Below are 24408 nucleotides of genomic sequence, written 5' to 3'. Positions count from 1 at the left end.
AATAGAAAACAGCCCTCTTTTTGTCAGAAAAGTATTTTCACAGTATTTGGACGGAGTGAGAGTTTGGGGTTAATAGATGCAAACTACAGCATTTAGCATGGATAGGCAATGAGATGCTGCTGTATATAGAACAGGGAACTATATAGGACCACGTGTGATGGAGCATGATGGAGAATAATGTGAAAATAGGGATGCATATGGATGTGTGGCTGGGTCACTTTGCTGTGCAGCAGAAATTGACAGAACATTGTAAATAAGCTATAATAATTTTTTAAAGTACTTTTACAGTATTACTCAGATTAATTAGTTTCTAATATTTAATTATCTTTTAAAATTGGTTAAATAATGTTAAGAGGCTGGAGTTCCTGTTGTGGCTCAGTGGTTAACGAATCTGACTAGGAACCATGAAGTTTTGGGTTCGATCCCTGGCTTCGCTCAGCGGGTTAAGGATCCGGCGTTGCCGTGAGCTGGGGTGTAGGTTGCAGACACTGCTCGGATCCCGCATTGCTGTGGCTGTGGTGTAGGCTGGCAGCAACAGCTCCGATTAGACCCCTAGCCTGGGAACCTCCATATGCCATGAGTATAGGCCTAAAAAGACAAAAAGACAAAAAAAAAAAAAAGAGAGAGAGCTATTTATAGTTGCTTTACCCTCAACTATCCTCTGTCCATTAATCTGTTAGATAGTTAAAACTTTTATTGATCTATAGATTCTCTTTATATATTAATGATATTAACCTATTAACCTTATATACATATCAGTATTACTAATATTTATTTCAAATGTATTTTCTTTCTTTTGATGATCTTATCCATGCATTGTATTTTATTTGTAGGTAGCCTTACTGATATTTTCTTCAGCTTGCTTTGGACATGTTCTTCTTTCATTTAAAGATCTGCTAAAACTTATTTTCTGGATATTTCTTTAGTCACTGTGGGTGACCTGAGCTGACTTCAGCCTGCTTGGGACAAGGACAGGGGTGAGAGTAGGGCTCGTCTCCTCAAAGTGCTGGGTTACTGCTTCCTGGGGGTGAAGGCTTTTTGATGTGTCAATCTAGTTAGCCTGAACTACATTCCTGTGTTATCGAATCAAATTGTGATCTTGATAGTACTGCAGAGGGATTTTTCAGAGGTGATTAAAATCCCTATTTAGTTGACTTAATTGAAGGAGATTATCCTGGGTGGGCCTGGCTTAATCAGTTGACGGTGCTTAGAAGCGAGTTGAGGCTTTCCTAAGAGAGAAAGGGCAGAGTGAGTGTTGGGGGGTAGGGGGTGGGGGGAGGCAGGACTGAACCCTGGCTGTGAATGACAGCTATGGCCTTGTCTGAGAGGTTCCACCCCGCTCATCTCACCTCCCTGTTGACCTGTACTTGTGTGCAGGGCACTTTGCTTGTGTAAGTCAAGTCCTGGTGATAAATCTATGTGTGTATGTGTACATGCATCTAGACAGGTGTATGTATAAATATGTATGTGTATGTTACATACGTGCCTGTGTGTGTGTGTGTATGTGTATAAGTGTGTATGTGCCAGGTCTGCTTTATGCGTAAATTTCTGACCTGTCATGCTCCCCTGGTTGAACCCTGAATGATGCCCTGGGAAACCACAGAATTAAGATAAATGTGCAATGCTGTGTCTACTCAGTTTGCAATGAAACTGCTCATTTCTGGGACTGCACATGGACTGAGGGCTCTTGGCTAATGGGGCACCATGCATGCTTGGTATCCCACCCTGAGTTGTTCCTTGAAGCTTTGTCAGTACAGCCTTGGATTAAGGACTCTTGAAAAGGTGACTCATGATTGGAAAGCACCCTGAACTAGAACACATTCTAAACCACCTCTGTTGACAGAGGACCAGCTGGCCCATCTCCCCTGGACCATGGTCCGGTGAGATGCTATCCTGGCAGCTGAGTGAGCTCTCTCCAAGGAGAAGGGGTGGATGCTGACAGGGCTGAGGGCTAGGTGTGCTGGAAGGTGGCAATGTGGAGCACTTTGCCTTGGATCCTGGGGAATGTTGATTTCTTCAAGGCCAGTGATCACCTACTGGCCCTGGTGGCTTGAGACAAACACCAGGTCCATAGGGCAAACGGAACACTGACACAGAGCATGTGCTGCCTGGTCCCGGGCTCCTTGTGTGCCATCCTAACACGGGCAGCCCTCACTGTCACCTCTCAAAAGCCCCATTGTGGCTGATGTTGCCCATGAGCTGATCCACACTGACTATGAAGGTGACATCCAAACAGGTGTTCCATTCAGGTTTATCACACAATTTTCCCCTGAAACACCACATTCAACTCACTTCTCCGTTCTATGGTCAACGAGACAGAGAGCATGTAGAACAGACCTGTCCACTTGAGAATGAAATCGCAAGGCTTTCTTATGCTTTCTATTCCCATTGTTTCTAATGAGGACTTTAGGCAACCCGCTTCACGAACAGATGCCCAATTACATGCTGAAATGTTTCAGAAGTACCAAAACAAGAATGGAAAGACTTATTAATAATCAATTTTATACCACAAGGATAAAAGTCAAAAAGGCAATCCTTATACATATTTTATATATATGCATCTATATAACATGTATATATATAAAACATGCATAAATATAATACATGTATATATATAAAAATGTAAGCAATCCTTATACATGTTTTATGTATTATAATTACACACACATGTGTGTATATATATGTACACATATATACACTTATACATATATATACATATTGAGGGAAGCGATTTATTATAGATAAGTCATTAAATAAGAATTTATTTTATTTATCTCAATCCAATCATATGGCAAAATATGAAAATGCATTGTTGTCAGCTTTACTGTCTCAAATTAAAATCATGTTTTCTTTTTTTGACTTTTTAGGATTGCACCTGCAGCACATGGAGGTTCCCAGGCTAAGGGTCAAATTGGAGCTGTAGCCGCTGGCCTACGCCACAGCCATGGCAACACCAGATCCGAGCCATGTCTGCGACCCACACCACCGCTCACAGCAATGCCGGATCCTTAACCCACTGAGTGAGGCCAGGGATCAAACCTGCATCCTCATGGATGCTAGGCAGATTCGTTTCCCCGAGCCACATCGGGAACTCCTAAAATGGTGTTTCTAATCCTCACACACGGTCTTGTCTCTAACCATGTTATGTTTAAAGTTCTGTGTTGGAACTCTAGAGTGCCACTCTGGCACTCGATGTTTAGAAAGTAAATGGCCCTGTGTCATCACTGGGCAGGTCCCACACAACCCTAAAATTTCTTCCAACACATAATTTATCTACATAAATTATATAACTGCAGCATGTGATTCTGGCAATTCGAAAGTAACCTGGCTGGCTTTGAAAACACTTTCCCATCTGAGAATTCCCTCCCGCCCCATCACACGGACCCAAACGACTTCCAAGCGCACATTTCAGCAGAGGGAGCGCGCTGACGGTGATGGACTTTGCAGCAGAGTGACTGGGACCCACATGGAAAGCACAGTGAATACTGGGATGAGGGCTGCCCGTGAGGGCCACATGGCAGGGACGTGAGGCCAGCGCAGCAGGAAGAGCAGCCGCAGTGCACACGGAGGGGCAGCCGGAGGGCAGCGCGTGGGTGCTGAGTGCGGGTCAGTCCTACCACTTAGTCAGGGACAGCAAGCAGGGGACGCTTTAGCACCTTTCTGTGGCCAGGCTTTGGGAAGGAGTATGATTTGATTCTTGAGATTATTCCACCCGCTGACCAAGTCTAGAAACCATAACGGCAAAGAGGAACAGTAAATGTTTCAGAAAACAAACGCAGGCTACCTTACACGACATATGCTATTTTACCCTGTTCTTTAATTACACGCGTCCCCTCCAGATTCTGCTGATGGGGAGGCACTAGGGGAAACCCTTGATCATTTGGAAAGCTTCAGGAGAAGCCTGCCACTGGAGCAGAAGGATCTGGAAAAAGTACTTTGGTGGTATATTCCATGGAAGGTTATAAAATTTGAGCTTTCCCACGAAATAACCCACATTTTATACAGAATGATCATGTCACAACTGAAGGCAAATTGCCCAAAAGAAAAAAGTAAACCTGTGTGCCCAATTTTGCTCCTTCTTTGGGGTTCTGATTCCATTGTGTTTGTGGAAAATTCCTGAGCTGGACCTTTTGTGGAAAGTGCATTTTTTTTTCCTGTACCTATTTTCCTAGTCAATAAAAAGTTTCTCCAAAATGGTCTTTCTGAAGCCATTAGGTGATGCATGGCTAGATAGAGGGCTTGATATTCTTTTAAGAGTTCTCAGCCCTAAGCCTCATGCCTCTTAGAGGAAAATTAACCTGTCTCATGGTGGGTACAACCTTGAAGTCGAATCACCAGGCTCACGAGCTGTGTCAAGGGTAAAATAAAATGATGACTCTGTAAAGGTGCTATATTGTAATGGCTGATCCCAAATTTTACTGGTAGTTTAGCAAATTCCAGGTTCCCCCAATCTGACAAGTGCCACCTCTAAGAGCCTCTGTGGTCCAGTGTAGGTACAGCTTCTGAGCAGTTAATGATTCCTACCTCGTGCAGAATGTACATTCTGCCTTTTGCAGATTTTAAGGGTGAATAGGCAGAAAATGAGGTACAGAGTGCATAGCTCATGATGGGTGAAATTTCACACCTCATCAAAGGTGCACAGTGAGGTCCATGCCTCGAAAAAGTAGGGCATCATTCCTGCTTTGCATATAAAATCTGTATATCAGCTCCTAAGAGTCTGAAGGGAGGAAGGAGCTGGAATTCTCTCTTTTTTGTGGACACTGGGCAAACCCATGTGGGGAAGTGTGGTCGGGCCACATTCTCACCTCCCATTGACACAGAGGGGGTGGTGGGTTCTGGCTCAGCCCCCACCTCTATCCTTCTCTAGGGCATTCTCTTGTGTGATGGCACGGAGCACCCCTATATCCCAAGGCTTCCTCCACCAAGCTATTGCCAGAGCAGCTCTCCTGGAAAGGGGGAGTTTTCTGATAACAATGTCTTGGTTGATTGAACCAAAAGAGTGGGGCAGTCAACCTCAGTGACACATCTTACACCCCAGGCTCGCTACCACATCACCCACATGGTCACCAGCGTCATGCCCACGGCTCCACGCTGGTGGGTCAGACCTGAGCCCCAGCAATGTGTTACCATTTCCCAGATCTGCCAGGAGACCTATTTCTGATGTGGAACTGGGTTGTATGGTCATTCTGGACACTTTTAAAAAACAGAGGGAATCTAATCTCCCAGAGAAGTTAAGCTGGCTGGCTTGGAATTGAAAATAGGCTGACTCTAGCAGACACCCGCAATGCCAGCTCATCAAGGGTGATTGAAACAATTACTATCTGTATGACTGGGGCACTTTGCTGTACAGCAGAAATTGGCACAACATTGGAAATCAACTATACTTTAATTTTTTAAAAAGGAGGGGGAAGGGGGGAAAAAATAACAGTTACCACTACTCCCGTTATCTAAAAACATGCTTTTCATTTTGCTAACATACAATGGCTTTGCCTTTAACAGCACTGCTAAGTAACACTTACCGCAGGATGAGCACTTGGAAGTTGTGGACGAAAACTATCATTTCCTGGTTAGAAAGAACAGGGACAATTACTGCTATGTCAGTGAAAAACCACACATTTCCCCCCTTCCCTTGCAGACCAATCAATGTTAAAAAATTACTGCTTGAGGAGTAGATACATTTTCTTTTCTTTTCTTTTTTTTTTTTCTTTTTAGAGCCGCACCTGTGGCATATGGAAGTTCCCAGGCTAGGGGTCAGAGCTATAGCTGCCGGCCAACACCACAGCCACAGCAATGCCAGATGTGAGCCACATCTGCAATCTACACTGCAACTTGCAGTGATGCCAGATCTTAACCCACTGAGGGAGGCCAGGGATAGAACCCGGATCCTCAGAGACTCTGTTGGGTTCTTAACCTGCTGAGCTCCCACTTTCTGCATGCATTTCTTTTTATCTTACCTTTCTCATACAAGCAATTTAAATGAATCTCCTTTTTTTAAGTCAAAGTTATTGGCTATTTTTTTGGTAAACAATATGTATAAAATTGGAGCCATATGACTTCATTTAAATCAATCAGTCAAAACAAGACCCATTCCCACCTGCATTCGCAACAGACCAAATATAAAATGAGGCTGACGGCCGTTCCCCTTGTGGCTCAGCGGAAATGAATCCGACTCGTATCCATGAGGATGCAGGTTCGATCCCTGGCCTCTCTCAGTGGGTCGGGGATCCAGCGTGGCTGCGGGCTGTGGTGTAGGCCAGCAGCGACAGCTCCAATTCTACCCCTAGCTTGGGAACTTCCGTATGCCACGAGTGCAGCCCCGAAAAGCAAAATAAAAATAAATAAAATGAGGTTGATCAACATCTGAAAAAGTGAGACTCTCATGTCTTGGCTACTTACCCGTTTGCCCACCAATTTTTTGACACGGAACTGTAAGAACTCTTAACAAACCATCTGATTTATAAGAATAATGTTCCACGAGCTGAAAAAGGAGAAAGAAAGTTTAATAAATAATGGGGGCAGGAAATGGAAAAATTCTGACCCAGAGCAGAGGAGCAGATGACGCCCCTTGTGGACTTTAAAGGACAGCCCTTAACAACAGAAAGTGATTCCTTGTTGCTCTTCCCGATCCCTCCATCCTCAGACTTCTTTTGCTGTTGTTCTTGTTTTTGATTTTTTTTAATTACTTAGTGAATTTATTACAGCTCAGGCTTGACAGAAATCCACATGCTACCTTCCCTTTTAGACTTTTCTCTTGACTCTTTTCTTTCTTTCTTTCTTTCACTCTTTCCCCCTCTTCTTTCTTTCTCTTTCTTTCTTCTTTAAGTAGTAAGTTGCGTTTATTTGTTTACATTCTCCTATATCCATATGATATTATAACAATGAACTCAGCACGCTAACATTCATTCCTCTATTTAGTCATTCAACAAACATTCTGCCGTGTGCTAGGCTGTGAGGTAGGACAAAAGGTAAACTGGTGAATGAAACATTTCCTACCACTGAGGGGTTGACGTTCTTGGTGCAGAGTGATATAAATGAATCATGATGTGGAGCTATGAATGCTGTAATCGTGCTGGAAGCAAAGGCTTTGGAAGGACTGAATAATCCAGCCCAAAAGATTCAGAGAGAAGACATCACAGGACAGGGGACCTAAGAGCGGGGCTATGGAGAAAGCTGACTCTTTGGAGAATGGCCGTATGTTGACAGAACATGGACAACCTTGGCTAATGGCTCTCAGAAAACAATGAATTGTGATGTCTGATTTCCACATTAAAAATAAATTAATTGTAAGTACATTTATGTATATCTAGTCAAAATTATGCAATGGAAAGACAGTCTTCTTTTCCACATTTTATTTTCTCACACAGATATTTCTTCTTCAGACAAGGTAAAATCTTCATATCTGGTATTTCTTTCTTATCTGTGTATTGGTGCCTTTTCCAGGTAAGGACGCTTTGCTCCTGCCTGCTCCTCTCGAAACTTACCTACCTATTTATACGAATGTTTGTTGAATGAATATATGTTATCCTTCCCAGAATATTCTTTTTTTAATTTTCTTTTTTTCTTTTTCTTTTTTGTGGCCACATCCACAGCATGCAGAAAGTCCAGACCAGGGACTGATATCAAGCTGAAGCTGCAGGAAGGCCGGATCCTTTAACCCACTGCACTGGGCTGGGGATCGAACTTACCCCTCCATAGTGACCCAAGCTACTGCTGTCAGGTTCTTAAGGACTGTGCCACAGTGGGAATTTCTTACATTTTATTTTATTGTGGAAAGAACACAGCATGAGATCCACCCTCATAATAAATGTTCCAATCGGACCAGCCCTGACATGCTACAGAAATGGACACCTTCACTTTTGTAGCAAGATTCACTTTGCAGCAAGCATGGCACCTGACTTTTATATTTAATTTAGTCTCTCACAACTCAAAGAACCGTCTGATGAGCTGCCTCTATCCCTCCCTTCCCAGCCAACGTATCTTCCTCTCATGTGTATTTGTCTAAAAGGCTGCTCTGGGTTCCAGGCAGAACATTTTAAGAAGAAAGGCTTCTCGGAGTTCCCTATATGGTGCGGGGGGTTAAGAATCTGACTGCAGTGGCTTGGATCACTGCAGAGGCATGGGTTCGATCCCTCAGATGAGCACAGTGGGTTAAGAGCTCTGGCATTGCTGCAACTATGCAGCTGCAGCTCAGATTCAATCCCCGGCCCGGGAACTTTCGTATGCCATTGGTGTGGCTATAAAAAAATTTTTTTTTAATTAGAAAAGGAAGAAATGCTTCTAGTGTCCCAAGGCAGTGTGTCCTATTAAACTGAGCACAGTCCTGGGCGGGTACTTGCGGGGCCCTGGACAAGCTATGGAGCCCTCAGTCACCTAACGTAATGACCATGACCCTGGAGGCAGAAAAGCAAGTCCTGATTGGGCAGGTCCCTGCGAAGACACAGGGGGGCATTCCCAACAAGGTCCAGAAGCCGGTTCCTCGCTTTTCTAAGGGTGACGTGCACCTGCCAGAGGGTGTCGAAGTTCTTCCCGCCGGGGATGGAAAGCTTCCCAGTTTTGTCCTTATCGATGCGGTAGTGCAGCACCTTCCCCTCGTGCAGCAGGCACAGGGCATAAGACCCGTTGTCCCTGGCCCTGATCCTGGAAGAGAAGAGCCAGAGCATCACCAGCACTCCTCCCGCGGGTGGGGAGGAACATCCTGGGAGGGCAGCCTGCACCCGTGTCCTGACCTCGACCTTGGGGTCCAGGGCTTCGTACCCAGGGAGGCCCAGCCCACAGCTCAGGGACACTGCGAGCTCTAGACAGGGAACTGCTATGGTTGGGGGACTGGCAGTAGCCAAGCCCAACATCAGAGCCCCGGGCTCTAGGGGGTGATTCCTCCTGCCTCCTGGAGCAGCAGCACCGCTCAGGGCAACAGCACATGGGACCCACAGCATCCCCGGACCGGGGAGTCTGTGCAGCCTTCCACACTCACCTCCTCTCTTCAGTGAGGTCTGCGTGAGGGTCAGCTTCCAGGCGGTGCAACTCCACCACCGTCCAGCCCAGGGTGTGGCCTGGGGGGGGGGGTGTCTGCAGGGCATCTTAACTGGGAACCCTCTAGACACCAGATGGGGGGAGGGGTGGAAGTTCCCACACCCCAGCTCCCTCTTCACTCCCTCCTTTGTGTGGGACTGGGATTTAAACTGTTGTTCCTCGAGTTCCCATCATGGTACAGCAGAAACGAATCCGACTAGGAACCATGAGGTTGCAGGTTCGATCCCTGGTCCTGCTCAGTGGGTTAAGGACTGGCGTTGCCGTGAATGGGGGTGTAGGTCACAGGCACGGCTCGGATCCTGCGTTGCTGTGGCTGTGGTGTAGGCTGGCAGCTGTAGCTGTGATTTGACCCCTAGCCTGGGAACCTCCATATGCCGTGCGTGTGGCCCTAAAAAGACAAAAGACAGAAAAATAAAAATAAAAATAAATAAAATGTTGTTCCCTATGATCCTGTCTGACAAAGTCAGTAGGAGAAGAATGTGCCAACCACTGCAGGGTGGGGACCAGCAAGCAAAACGAGGGCTACAGTGGTGGCCCAGGTTCTGCCTCCTCGTCCCATCGGGTGGTCCTTGGCGCCACCCCTTTCCCTTATCCTGGGAATGGGACCTGTAAGTCTGGATACTGAGAATAGAGATACCCGCTGTGATGCAGGGGGCCTGCTGCCCACTGCACTGTAGTTTGGGAAAAGCTCAAATGTGCTAAGCTGCCGTGGGATTTCCATGTTGTAGGGCAATTTTTGATGCCTCCTCTTGCGTGCAAGAGGCCACGTCCACCAGCCGGGCTTTGGAAGCTGACAAGGCACACTTTCCTGGTTGCATAGGTTCATCTCATAAAGCTAACCCCAGGACTTGAGGGCTGCGCTGTGTCGTGTGGGGTTGGAACTTTGTTTTAAAAATAAATTTAAGTCGTGCTTGGCTGTGCGCGAGGAACAGGTTCCCTCCACGCCCCAGGGCTCAGGGCAGCTGGTGTGGGTGGCAGGGCACACCCAGAGCCTCAGCCTCAGCAAGGGCTGCTTCTAAAACCTTCTGTGCTGTGAAGACAGCTCCTTCCTCCCAGCCGGCTCACCGTCACCCTGAAACATAAGTTCCCTTTCACGGTCACATGGCCCATTAAGGCCAAAACATAACCACACAGAAAAAGTAAAACATATTTTTATACAGAGGAGAACTGAGCCTATCTTGTGCAGAAGCTATTTGATAACGCGGGACTAGCCACACTTTTTTTTTTTTTTAATATATAAGCCGCATAACCCTCAGGGGCCAACAAATAAGATAGTTTGGCGGGGTCAAAAATGATACCAATTATTACTATGATTCCATGTTACTGGACTGGAAAAATTAATACTGTAAAAATGGCCATACTACCCAAAGCAATCTACAGATTCAGTGCAATCCCTATCAAATTAACCATGACATTTTTCATAGAACTAGAACAAACAATCCAAACATTTATACGGAACCACAAAAAAACCAGACTTGCCAAAGCAATCCTGAGAAACAAAAACCAAGCAGGAGGCATAACTCTTCCAGACTTCAAGCAATATTTCAAAGCCACAGTCATCAAGACAGTGTGGTACTGGTATCAAAACAGACAGAGAGACCAATAGAACAGAATAGAGAACTCAGAAATAAACCCAGACACCTACAGTCAATTAATCTTTGACAAAGGAGGCAAGAACATAAAATGGAAAAAGGACAATTTATTCATCAAGCATTGCTGGAAAACCTGGACAGCTGTATGCACATCAATGAAACTAGAACACATCCTCGCACCATGCATGAAAATAAACTCTAAATGGCTGAAAGGCTTAAATATAAGACAAGACCCATCAAACTCCTGGAAGAGAACACAGGCAAAACATTCTCTGACATGAACCTTATGAATATTTTCTCAGGTCAGTCTCCCAAAGCAACAGAAACAAAAGCAAAAATAAACTAATGGGACCTCATCAAACTGACAAGCTTTTGGACAACAAACGAAACCAAAAAGAAAACAAAAAGACAACTTTCAGAATGGGAGAAAATAGTTTCAAATGATGCAACTGACAAGGGCTTAATCACTAGAATATACAAGCAACTTATACACTGCCAACAGCAAAAGAGCCGGCAACCCAATGGAAAAAGGGGCAAAAGATCTGAATAGACATTTTTCCAAGGAAGATATACAGATGGCCAACAGGCACATGAAAAAATGCTCAACATCACTGATTATTAGAGAAATGCAAATCAAAACTACCATGAGATACCACCTCATGCCAGTCAGAATGGCCATCATTAATAAGTCCACAAATAACAACAGCTGGAGGGGGTGTGGAGAAAAGGGAACCCTCCTGCACTATTGGTGGGAATGTAAGCTGGTACAGCCACTATGCAGAACCCTATGGAGGTACCTTAGAAATCTATACATAGAACCACCATATGACCCAGCAATCCCACTCTTGGGCATATATCTGGAAAAAACTTTCCTTAAAAAAGACACATGCACCCACATGTTCACTGCAGCTCTATTCACAACAGCCAAGACATGGAAACAACCCAAATGTCCATTAACAGATGACTGGATTAGGAAGATGCGGTATATACACAATGGAATACTACTCAGCCATTTAAAATAATAATAATAATGCCATTTGCAGCAACATGAATGGAACTAGAGTCTCTCATACTGAGTGAAATAAGTCAGAAAGAGAAAGACAAATACCATATGGTATCACTCATATCTGGTATCTAATACATAGCACAAATGAACCTTTCCACAGAAAAGAAAATCATGGACTTGGAGAATAGATTTGTGGCTGCCCTGGGGGCAGGGGAGGGAGTAGGAGGGATTGGGAGCTTGGGGTTAAAGGATGCAAACTATTTCTCTTGGAATGGATTTACAATGAGATCCTGCCATGTAGCACTGAGAACTATGTCTAGATACTTACAACGCAGCACAACAATGGGAGAAAAATTTATGTACACATGTATGTGTACCTGGGTCCCCATGCTGTACAGTGGGGGAAAAAAAGTGTGTTGGGGGAAATAACAATAACAATTAAATTTATAAAAATAAATCTGTTTATATTTAGCATCAAAAAAATTGTGCAAAAAATGGGGCAGGGTCCTAGTTCCTCCTCAAGGAATATACATAACACTACCTCTGAGCTCTTCTCTAGGAACTAAGGCCCCATCCTGGTGGAGGGTGGCAACTTCATGCTGAGCACAGGATCCCACCCTCTTACCTCACCACCAACCAATCAGAAGAAAGTCTGCACACAGGGGAAGATAATGAAGACTCTGACCTTCCCCCCAAATGAGTCTCCCTTTAAAAACTTTCATGGTCGGGAGTTCCCATTGTGGCTCAGTGGTTAACGAATCCGACTAGGAACCATGGGGTTGCGGGTTTGATCCCTGCCCTTGCTCAGTGGGTTAAGGATCCGGCATTGCCGTGAGCTGTGGTGTAGGTCACAGTCACGGCTCGGATCCCAAGTTGTTGTGGCTCTGGCATAGGCCGGTGGCTACAGCTCCGATTGGACCCCTAGCCTGGGAACCTCCATATGCCGCAGGTGCGGCCCTAGAAAAAGGCAAAAAGGCAAAACTTTCACAGTCAAACAGAATCTTTGGAGTTGGTTTTTGGACATGAGTCTACTTTCTCTCCAGGTTCCTGACCTCCTGAATAAAGCAACCTTTCCTTTGCAACCAACAACAACAACAACAAAAATTCTTACTATGAAGCATTAAGAATTTATGCATATGCATATAAAAGGGGACTTTGGGACAGCGATGTCCACAGGCCATTCCACAATTCTGCTCTCCTTGATTTAGAGCCCTTTGAGTCTTGGACCTCAGGGTCCTGGAAACGACCAACTGAACTCTGGTTTTCTGGATCCATGTCCAGTCTCCACCTGTCCATTTTGCCTTAAACCTTGATGGACTCCTGTTGTTAAAGCTGAGACAGAGGATGGCAGAATGCTCGGGGAGACGGTGCAGTCACCTCATTAGAAATCAGGAAATGCAAATTAACACCATCATATACCCTTCAGACTGGCAACAACTAAAAAGACTGAAAATCCTAAATATTGCTGAGAAGTGGGGCGGCGGGGGGAGGTAACAGGCACCCTTGAATCCTACCAGTGGGGGCCTGAATTGGTTCAATCACTTTGGAAAATTATTTGGAATTCTCTCTTGAATTTGAACCTATTTATCCCCTGCGGGTCAGCAATCCACTCCAAGATACACACAATGTGTGCATTCTGCACCTATAAAATGTGCTAGGATGCTTCTAATAGCTTTATCTGTGATTGCCAAAAACTGTAAACAATCCAAGTGTTTACCGACCGCACAGGTGCAAAGAAGTTGGGTCTTCAGGCCACAGGATGTCACAGAATAGAATGAACCAATGGCAATGATACAAGGCGCAGATGACTCTCCCAAGCATTAAAACATAGACTGTGACTGCGTACACATGAAGCTCCCCAACGGGCAAAAGCAAATGTTTTTGTTGAAAGATGTACACCTAGGGTCTAGGTGGCAGAGAAAGAGAAGAGAAGACAAAAGCTAGGACATGCTGGACACAGGGTGCAGGAAGTGGTGTCCTCAAAGAGCTGGGGTCTGAGTGAAGGGCCTTCTGCGATGCTGGTCATGTTTTAGCTCTTGACTCCAGTGGCGTTTGCCTCACATTTATCCATTAAGCTGCACCTGTACAGTGATGCACTCTTTTGTGTGTTTAATCTTTCCTAATAAAAACAGCATTAAAAGAGAGCTGGTGCAAGGCAGAAATAGAGCATCTTTAGCTTTTAGACAGGGATGTCTGCAAAGGCACACATTTCCTTCTGGCTTCCCCAGAGAACAGGTCCCAGAGGAGTTTCTTTCCCAGAGCTCCAGCCAGAGCCAGACAGCCAACTTCCAGGATGCCAGCGGTGACAGCTACCTGGTGAGCACAGCCTAAGGACCAGAAAATACAGGGACAGGCCCTGGACATGCAGTCTGAGCAGCCCCCAAGGCAGCTGGCAGGAAACGAGGGCAGAGAAGGGAAACCCACAGGCCCAACATCTGTAGGTGGCAAAGACCAGAGGCTTGGTGACACTAACGGCCAGCAACTGTGAAGTGTCTGCTGGCAGCAGGCGCATCCTGGGCTGGGCTATTTTTACTCTAACATACGGAAAATACTGGTTTGGAAGCTAAAATAGCTCCTCATCTTGGCCCCCTCTTGGTCCTCAGAAAGCTCCCCTCTGCCCTGGGGACACCCATGAGGTTTGTCACACAGATGCCCAAAGAGACTCTCCTGGGGTTGCTGGCTTCTGCCCTCCAGGTCAATTGTTTGAGAAGCCCTAGAATATTTTTTCTTAATGAGCCTCTTGGAAGAAGCAGGCTCACAACAGATGTGTATCTTGCTACTAGAGGGTGTAGGACTTCAGTGCTTTGAACTGTGAAGTTGTCCAAATTGGCCTCAAGACCATCGGGAGTTCCGCTGTGGCTCAGTGGGTTACAAACTCAACTGGTATCCATGAAGATTTAGGTTCAATCCCTGGCCTCACTCAGTGGGTTAAGGATCCGGTGTTGCTGAAAGCTGCAACTCAGGTTTGGCATTGCTGTGACTGTGGTGTAGGTCAACAGCTGCAGCTCCGATTCGACCCCTAGCCTGGGAACCTCCAAATGCTGGGGGTGTGGCCCTAAAATGACAAAAAAAAAAGAAGAAGTATTTTTTCCCAACTATAGCATTAGGAACTAAACTACATCTGGTGGTGGTTACTCCAAGTGCTTTAAAGGTTAAAAAGGCAAAAAGACAGACTTGAGGTCGCTGGTGAGAGGGCAAGAGAGCTACCGTGCCTCTGGGGGTGGACAGTCTCAGGCTCTGCAATGATCAGGCCTTGCAGCTCACAGACACGAGGCGCTTGGCACAGCTGACGTGGGGAGAGTGTTGTGCCAGGCGCCGCCTGGAGGGGCTGAACTCCTTCTCGGCTCTCCTATAACCTCCCGGATCAGAGAAAACGTTTTGGTAATGATGCCCAGACACTGAGGAGGGAGTGAGGACTTGGGAGGTGGCAGAACCCTCAAGGTGACCCCCAAGGTCCCAGGACATTGTCATGTGTCTGCCGCACACAGAAAAGAATGTCTAGGGTGCATGCTAGCCCACCAGGCATTCCTGTCCCATGCATGTTTTTTTCCATGGCACAGCAGAGCACGGCTGGCTAGAGGGGAAGGAGGGTGCTGGGATGAGCTGTGTGCCTATGGCTGGGATGGGCTGTACAGAGAGACAGGGAAGGGTTCCTTTCCGGGGCCGACAGCGTATCAGGTGGTCAGATACTGCCGCCTGGGCCCAAGAGGGGCTTCTCAAGACAAGAGCTGCAGAGCTGGCAAGGAGAGGATGTGAAAGTGTCATGCCCAGAAGTGTGCTTGCCAGTGTAATGCCAAGAGCCCCTCCCCTAGAGTCGGGAGAGGTACCTGCCCTCATGAGCCATGGAAGACAAAGAAAATGCAACTCTCTGGTGCTTCTGCCTTGTATTGTAGAAAAACCGAGACACGTGAGCATTCCCTACAAGCAGGATCAGTATGGAACACAGGGCCAAATGTGTTCACAGGTCAAGCTCTTCTTCCACACCTCTGCCTTTTTAAAAGTTTCATCACAAATTCCCTTCTCTCTCCCTTGGCTCTAGATCATAAGGTGAAACTAGGTCACGCTGCTTCTCCTCCAGCTTCATGGGGACCTTGGGCAGACCACGAAGTGACGCTGACATCACTTTACAACCCCCTTTAAACTTTTGACTTCAGACACATCTCGTCTCTTCATGCAGACCTGCGGCAACACAACCACACATGTCAAATAAAATGGTACACTCTGATCAAGGATTCCGGTACCTGAGAGTGCTCACAGAACTCAGCTTTTATTGTGGCATATGAGGGTCATCCAGTCTCCTTCGTCAATGAACAGAGTAAGGTTTTTTCCTAAACCCACAGATTGCTTTCAAAATTTAAGTCTATAATAGAAAGTGAGTTAAAACTTGAGCCGGGGAAAATGAGTAGCAAATACAAGCCAAAAAAAAATGTGAGTCTCACCTAAGGACCAACACCAATATCAATGTTGCAGTGGACAGGAGAACAACATCCTGGGCCAGCAGCAAGGTGGGCACCCAAACCTGAGATTGCCCCATGAAAGCAAGGACTGGGAAGAAAACCTCTTCAACTCTGGAAGTCAACATTCCCAGCACAGGGTGTTCAGGAGTCCTGCAGATGAATATCAATCAAATACTAATGCACAAAGATTACCCGAAACATAACGAACAATACGTTCTGAGAGAGAGGGCAGAGCAGGAAAGAGAGCAGGAGAGACAGAGATATAGACTGCCAAGGACTTTCCATTTTGAAATCATTATTTACGGAATATAAAGTGAAATGTTCAAAGAACCAAAAGATGGAATCACAAAAACTAGCAAACAATCTCAAAAATGTATAGGACTATTTAAGAAATAACAAATAGAACTGTTAGAAAAAATTTTTTAACATAATTAGTGCGGAAAAAACAGTGGATGAATTTAATAGCAGATTAGATACAGATGAAGTGAAAATTAATGAACTGGAAGACAAATCCAAGAACATTACATAGTGCAGCACACAGAGAAAAGGCAACAGAAAATAAGAATGAATACAGAAGATGAATTAAAAAGGTCTAACATATGTTTAATAAGAGCCTCTGAAAGAAGAAATATGAAAGAAGGATAAAAGAAAAGAATCCATGATTGTAGGAAGTACAGATAGAGGACAACCACTGGCTTAGCTTTAAATACTTTTTATCTTGTTCATCTCTATAACAACTCAGGTAACACACTAGTTTCCTCTTTTTATCATTCAGTAAACTGAGGTCAGAGAGATGAATTAAACTGTCTAAATCACAGCATTATTAGGTGGCTATGCTTGTCTGAACTAAAGTTTCTACAAATAGAAGCAGTTTCAAGGTTAACTCTGTCTCAACCAGTCAAATAATACAGCATTTGCAGTGTGTCATGGGAACATCCCCTACTGCACACATGGTTACAGACCCTTCAGTGAACCTGGAAAATCTTAAATGATCACTATTCTTAATCAGATAGCTTAGGTAGGCATTCAGCACCTTGAACAGGCTCAAATGTGGTCCCCACCCCAGAAGCCTCAGCATCACTTAGGAACTTATTAGAAATCCAAATTCCTGAGCCATTACCCAGACATAGTGAGTTAAAAACTTGGTGGGCAGTGGGGCAGGGGGGTTTAACCAGCTTCCAGGTGGTTCACATAAACACAGAAGGTTGAGGACTAATGCTTACATCATCTGCTCTGGACTTTATATCCATCCTATGGAACCCAACTGAAGGCTCTGCTTGCATTCTTCATCCTTTCTCCTAATTTACATTTGTTCCCTGTTCATTGGGAATATAAGTGTACATTCTTACAATTGATCTCAATGTCTCTGAAAAACGTGCCATACCATGAACACATTTTTTTATGGCTACCTTATTACCAAGTTGTACTTGCACTGAAAAGGATTACTAAGAGCTGTTTCCAAAGAGAGGCATCCACCTGCCACCCAGTCCACAGGATGAGGTCGGTGGGGAGGGCCCTGGTCAAAGGTATTATTCTAAGAGTCAAGGGTGGCAGGTATGTCATCTGGGGTTCCCAAGCCAGGTTCATCCTGGACAAGGGTCACGTGGTTTTGCACATCCGTGATTCTGAGTGGACGCAACCTTTTCCTCAGAAAGCCACTGTCACCAAATCTACTAGGGCCCACTTGGTTATACCCTTATTGGACCACCTATGCATGTTGCCTGTTCTTGGCTGTACCTGCAGATTCTCCTAGAGGACCTCCCAAAGGGCTGGCAATGTAAGAGGCATGGGGTGTGTGTGTGTGTGTGTGTGTGTGTGTGTGTAAGGGAGGAGACGATGGGAGGGGTATAGGGCTGTAATGGAAAAGAATACAGTGGGGAAGAGAAAGGAAAAGAAGAGAGGAAGGGAGAAAATAATGAGAGTGTCATACTCTGCCTGGAAAACGGCAAATGGCTCATGTTGCAGAGCACCTAAGAACATGTCACACAGGGGACTCAGTTGTCCCAGGGGGGCTGGAAAGGTGGCTGACTGTTGAGGGCCTGTGAAGGGCAAATGGCACCCCCAGTTGGTACCTGCTCCAGAGGCCTCTGCACTGTCTTGTCTCTCTGCATATAGGGCCCCAGGCTACTTGGGAGGATTTGAATACGTTACAATAAGAGCTGTCATGGGAAAGGAGTGTGTTAAGGAGTCCCACCCATCACGTACCACAACCACAGGCCAGCAAAGGGCGCAGGGGATGTAGCACTCTATGACCTCAGGACCAGCGAAGCCCACAGGCCACATCTCCCATCCTCCATGCACACTCCCCAGCAGGTGTGCCTCTCTGACTCTCAGAGCCCCACTCTCCCGGATACCTTTCAGCCTCAGTTCTCCCCTTCCTGCCCCCCCCCCGCCCACCTCACTCAGCTACTGCATAGGCAACATTGGTTCTTGACATCTGCAAACTACTGTGCTTGATCTGAGACCTGACTCTGCCAGCTCTCCCTCTGCAGAACCCTCATCCCTATTCCTCACTCCCTAGGGGGCAGGCCCGGGGGCAGAGTTTTCCTTAGGACCTCAGGAGTCTCCCCTATCTGAGAGCCCCGCCCGTTTGGCCCGGGAGGGTTGGCTTAGCAGCACCTACTCCCTAGACATTCTGTCACCCCTACCCCGAAACCCTTCTCTCCTGGGTTCACCCTCAACACCCTCCACCTCCTATCCAAATGGCCACACTGGCTTGGCATTCACCAGGCCTTTCCAAAATAAGACCTGCAGTCAGCACCGGTGATGCCACCTCTCACCTTCCACCACTCTTGCCCAGTATCTCAGGCATACCGACCCCTCCCTGCTACACACACACTTGTCCTGCTATAGCTTTTCCTCCCTCCTGCTGGACTCCAGGCCTTCCCTTCCACCCCCTCACCCTCAGCTAGATCGAATCAGCCAGGTTAAGGAACATTTGGCAAATCCTACAGTTGGCGCATAAATAGGATGCTCATCCAGCCTGCGACAGTCCTGTTGACCCCAAGACAGTGCTATCCCCGCTCCCATCACGTTAGGAGCCTCCTCTCACTCCCCAAGTGGACAATCCATTCCCTGCTCCACCTGTTAGGATCAGTAGAGACCTCCTGTCTGGTCTGACTGCCTCCCCCATCACAGTTTGTCACTCCTGGCCCACTCCTGGCCAGGCCACACTTGGGTCACAGAGCTGACCTCTAGGACTCTGCAATGACACGTCCTCCAGCCTGGGACCACTTTCTTTTCTTTCTTCACTAATTCTATTCTCCTCACTGCTCAGAGCACAGCTGAAACATCCCTTTCCCCAGAAAGATGCCTACCACTGAGTCCCTGTTCTGAGTGGTAGAATCCATGGCAATGCACTGCTGACATTCAGAACAAGTGAGACCAATGGACAGTAAACAAGTGAACGGAAGTAAAATAAAGACACCACTGGAACAGTCAACAGCGTCACTAATTAGAAGCGATAACCGTAATGGATGGAATAGGACCTACCTACCCATCACCCACCACACGCTTTGCCCCACATCTTTCTGAATTTAACATCTCCCCTTAGGCTGTAAGCATCGTGCGAGCAGGGACCAAAACCTATGTTGTTTGTCACAGTCCTATCACAATGCATGGCACCCATCTGGTGGAATGCATTAATATTTTGTGGAATGAAAAGCTATTCCTGCAGTTTCTTTTTTTCTGGGCCACACTCGGGCCATGTGGAAGTTCCCAGCCCAGGGATCAAACCCATGCCACAGGAGTGACCTGAACCACTGGAGTGACAACACCAGATCCTTAACCTACTGTGCCACAAGGGACCCCTGTAGCTTCTTTTTTAATTAGCATCTTTCTAAAGTCAGAAAGTAGGAACGACAGTGAATATGGCCTCGGTGATATGGGTTTGATGACTCATTTGACAAATCTGAAATTCTTCCTTTTCTGTGAGATGTTGATTCAAGCATTTGGAGAGCCATTATTTGCTTTTTTTTTTTTTTTTTTAATTTTTAGTGCCACACCTGCGACATATGGAAGTTCCCAGGCTAGAGGTTGAATCAGAGCTGCAGCTGTAGCCCTACGCCTCAGCCACAGCAATGCTGGATTGAGCCATATGGGTGGCCTAAGCTGCAGCTTTTGGCTTAACCCACTGAGTGAGGCCAGGGATCAAACCTGAATCCTCCTGGACACTGAGAATTCTTAACCCACTGAGCCGCAACAAGAACTCCTTATCTGTGTATTTTAAAGGTCACGTCCAACTCGCTCGACCTGTAAGGACTTTCAGCCAAAAATCAATAAAATATTTACCTGAGTACTAAACACGATGATAGTGACAATTCTATCATTTTTCATTTGCAGAACATGGAATTTTCAGAACTTTTTCATTCTGAGATACATTACGTGATGACATAAAGGGTGCACAGCAGACATGATGGGTGCTTAGGGAAGCTTTTGTGCACCAGAGCTCTAAGCTGCCCTGCATGAACCATAGGGTGAGATATTTCTGCATGGGATGCTCGGAGGCTTCTGACCACGGCCCGTCCCCTTGGCCTCATCCGGCCCAAGCAGGGCCCAGCAATGTGACCACGTGGCCATAGGGTTTTGTACGATTTGTAAGAGATATTTAATCTCAGCCAGAGAAGACCCCCTCTGCTACTCCAATTTCCTTTCCCAGAGTTGACAACAATCCTAAAAATATACATGTATTACTCAGAATGAGTTGTGAACCTACAGGAAGGACTCAGTTTCCCTTTCTTTCTTTCTTTCTTTCTTTCTTTCTTTCTTTCTTTCTTTCTTTCTTTCTCTCTCTCTCTCTCTCTCTTTCTCTCTCTCTCTCTTTCTCTCTTCCCTTTTTAGGGCTGCACCTGTGACATATGGAGGTTCCCAGGCTAGGGATTGAATAAGAACTACACCTGCCAGTCTATACCACAGCCACGGCAATGCTGGATCTGAGACGCATCTGCGAACTACACCGCAGCATATGGCAATGCCAAATCCTTGACCCACTGAGCGAGGCCAGGGATCGAACCCTTGTCCTAGTGGACACTAGTCAGGTTCTTAGCCTGCTGAGCCACAACGGGAACTCCTCTGTTTTCTTTCTTGATACCCAGAAAATATTACCAAATTTTTGACAATGAAGAGGCAACCACACACTATGCACACCCTGGGTGTGGCTTTTGCTGCTGCCTCCTCTCAGCTCTGCCACTTCAGGGACCCTGCATTCCAGCCCTCAGCTCCTATTTGCCTGACAGCCTGGGGTAAGCTCTCCTGTGCCCAAGTCCTTGTGCAAAAATCAAGGGACTTAGACCTTTAGCAGTGAGGTTCCTTCTGGCTCAGGGGTTCTGCCACTGCACATGGACTGCATGCCATAATTCAAGAGGAAAACAAACAAATCTGAGTTGGCCAGCATTCCCCAGGCACAGTCCTTCTGGATGGTTAGAAATCTCCAGGACATACCATCTGCATTTTAAGCTGCATTAGTGAGGATTTATTTATTTATTTGCTTTTTTTAGGGCTGTAGCCGAAGCATATGGAGATTTCCAGGCTGGGGACCAAATCAGAGCCGTAGCTGCCAGGCTACACCACAGCCTCAGCAACACCGGATCCAAGGCGTGGACCTCATGGATACCAGTTGGATTCATATTCATGAAGCTGCAACAGGAACTCCTTTATTTTTTGCCTTAGTGAAGATTTAGAACCTCATCTAGGTCTCAGACTTTTTGAAATATGCTGTCTTTCCATCCATGTTTTCTGTGGGCAGCAAGAGTACTGTTTTCCCAAGGAGGGTGTCTTGCTACACTGAACTGTAATGTAAATCAGAGATTCCAGATGAATCTTCACACTTGACTCTCCAAGTTATTCCTAAATGGGAAGTGCAGGCATTTCCATCAGCCATGGGGGTCCCTTGGCTTTTCCTCCTATGTTTATTAATGACACAAAATCACTTATATTTATTAGCCTTCTACAAAGCGCTTGATATGCATTAACTTATTTTAAATCTAATGAAGCCCAGATTAGGAATCACAAAGATTAGGTTCTGTTTCTGGATCTGAAAGCCTCCTAGGTTCTTAATGTCTGTTACAGGGAGGTCCTGGGAAGGCCACCAGCCTTGAAAAGTCTCTGATAGGGGAGTTCCCATCGTGGCGCAGCGGTTAATGAATCCGACTAGGAACCATGAGGTTGCGGGTTCGATCCCTGCCCTTGCTCAGTGGGTGAACGATCCGGCGTTGCCGTGAGCTGTGGTGTAGGTTGCAGACGTGGCTCGGATCCCTCGTTGCTGTGGCTCTGGTGTAGGCCAGCGGCTACAGCTCTGATTCGACCCCTAGCCTGGGAATCTCCATATGCCGCGGGAGCGACCCAAGAAATAGCAACAACAACAACAAAAAGACAAAAAAAAAAAAAAGAAAGAAAAAAAAAAGAAAAGTCTCTGATAGGGTCACACAGGAAATAAGCACCTCGGAGTCTGCAGGGATGAGGGGAGCAGAGGGTGTGTGAGAAGCACATGGCAGGTGGCCAACTGGAGCCAAACGGTGTCCAGAAGGGCTGGGAATGGACCAGTGCAGACTGTAAGCAAGGACAACCAGTTATCATCCACCCCAAGTGGGTAAAATCAAGCAGCAAGATGGGGTTGGACAGGAAGTCCCCATTGTGGCGCAGTGAAAACGAATCTGACTAGTATCCATGCGGATGCAGGTTTAGTCCCTGGCCTTGCTCAGCGGATCGGGGATCTGGCGTTGCCATGAGCTGTGGTGTAGGTTGTAGATGCGGCTCAGATCCCGCATTGCTGTGGCTGTGGTGTAGGCCGGCAGCTGTAGCTCCAATTAGACCCCTAGCCTGGGAACCTCCATATGCTGCGGGTGTGGCCCTCAAGAGAAAGGGGGCGGGGGGGCGGATGGACAAAGAACTGTCAACATCAGGGTAAGAGACAGTTGGTGTCAGGCCCTTTGACCAAGTGCAGCACCACGTATCCTGAAATCTGCCTTCCTCCTCACTGGGGACAACAGAGGATACAAATGAACTGCTGCTGCCAACAGTAAGAGCCTGCCTGCACACACAGGAGACACAGTGCCTGGCCCTGACCTTGGGGCAGAGCGAAGCCAAGCAGCAGGGCTGCACGTCAGCACCCAGGCCATGCCTTCTTCCAACAGGCACAAAAGGTTCCTTGCTCACAGAGAAGAAGGGGCAGGTCCCAAAATCACTACAGGAAAATGGACATTGCACTTTGGGTCAAATGGATACGAACACACACAGTGTGGTCAGTGAGCGTGCTCACCTTTGCACCTTTGCACTGGCTCTACCCTGCACCCAGCCAGACGGAACCCCATTGAGCTTCAGCTGGATCTGCCTTAATACCTTCCTAAAGGTGGATGGACCAATCTGTCCAAAGCAAAGTTCTCCTACTGCCCGAGAGCCCTGGGCAGCCTGGCCCTCATCTCCATCCTCCCCCTCTCACTCTGCATCTGCCACGGTGGCCTCCTGGTGGCCTGGCACACTCCTGCCACATGCTGTTCCTGTGTCAGGAGGTTCCCAGCTGCCTTCAGGTCCCTGCTCAAATGTCTCCTGCCTCACCACCCAGCATAAAACAGAACCCAGGTACCTCAACCACGGCAGGCTCTAGTCCCGTCCTTAAGTGCTCTGACATACTTTGCAGCTCTTGTTCCGTTGTCCAGTGGCCACTTCTGCCACTGAGATGTAGGCTCCCCGTGGCAGATGCTCAGTGCCCATGACGGTACTGGCGTCCAGTGCCTCATACAGCTGCGAACACCAGGAAATGCTGACCCACGGAGGGACAAGCTGTTTTAGATGATGGGAAAGTGGGCAGGAGACGTGTTCTTTAGGAAAACCTGGATGAGGAACAAGAAGACCCCGCGGGAAGGACTCCGTAACTGCAGTCCGTCCCAGGGTGGGTGCTCCCTTTGTCTAAGGGGGGAGCACACGGCCTCCCTGAGCACAGCTGTCCCCCAGCGAGCCTGGCTGGGAGCAGGCGTGGGAACCTATGAGAGGGCAGCTGGCCTGGCTGTTCCGACAACACAACGTGGGGCTGACAGAGCACACCAAGAGGCTGCGATGCAGTCCCACGACACTGCTGATGGAAATCACTCCAGAGAAGGTGGTAAAAGTCCAAACCTCAGGGGAAAATGAGCTAGTAAATGCCACACTGAGGGGGAAAAAAATGCCTCCCCGCCACAGGATTTCTGCCAGCAGCTGCTACTGCATACCAGTCATGTTGTGTGCCAACCTGGCCTGCTGTGTATTTTTTTTTAGGTCACTTTTTTAAAAAGAGTACTGTGTTTAAAATTATTTCTTTTCTTTCTTTTTTCTTTTCTTCTTCTTTTTTGTC

At 46.8% G+C, this 24408-nt stretch overlaps 1 protein-coding gene across 3 annotated transcripts in view; it reads right to left on the bottom strand.

Moving 5' to 3' along the window:
* SYK (spleen associated tyrosine kinase) overlaps positions 1 to 24408 on the bottom strand; it is a 106489-nt gene that overhangs the window by 28394 nt on the left and 53687 nt on the right. For 2 of the 3 annotated variants that reach the window (XM_047762813.1, XM_047762814.1), the window contains exons 4-7: positions 8502 to 8637; positions 6397 to 6478; positions 5520 to 5563; positions 3657 to 3725 (exon numbers count right to left, since the gene is read on the bottom strand). In XM_047762813.1, coding sequence (XP_047618769.1) covers positions 3657 to 3725; positions 5520 to 5563; positions 6397 to 6478; positions 8502 to 8637 — 331 coding nt within the window. The remainder of the gene's footprint in view (positions 1 to 3656; positions 3726 to 5519; positions 5564 to 6396; positions 6479 to 8501; positions 8638 to 24408) is intronic. The other variant, XM_047762815.1, reaches the window with a different exon arrangement.

This window comes from Phacochoerus africanus, chromosome 15, assembly GCF_016906955.1.
Source record: "Phacochoerus africanus isolate WHEZ1 chromosome 15, ROS_Pafr_v1, whole genome shotgun sequence".
Lineage (NCBI taxonomy): Eukaryota > Metazoa > Chordata > Mammalia > Artiodactyla > Suidae > Phacochoerus > Phacochoerus africanus.
The sequence above is the reverse complement of the archived record's forward strand: the minus strand, read 5'-3'. Positions and strand labels throughout refer to the sequence as shown.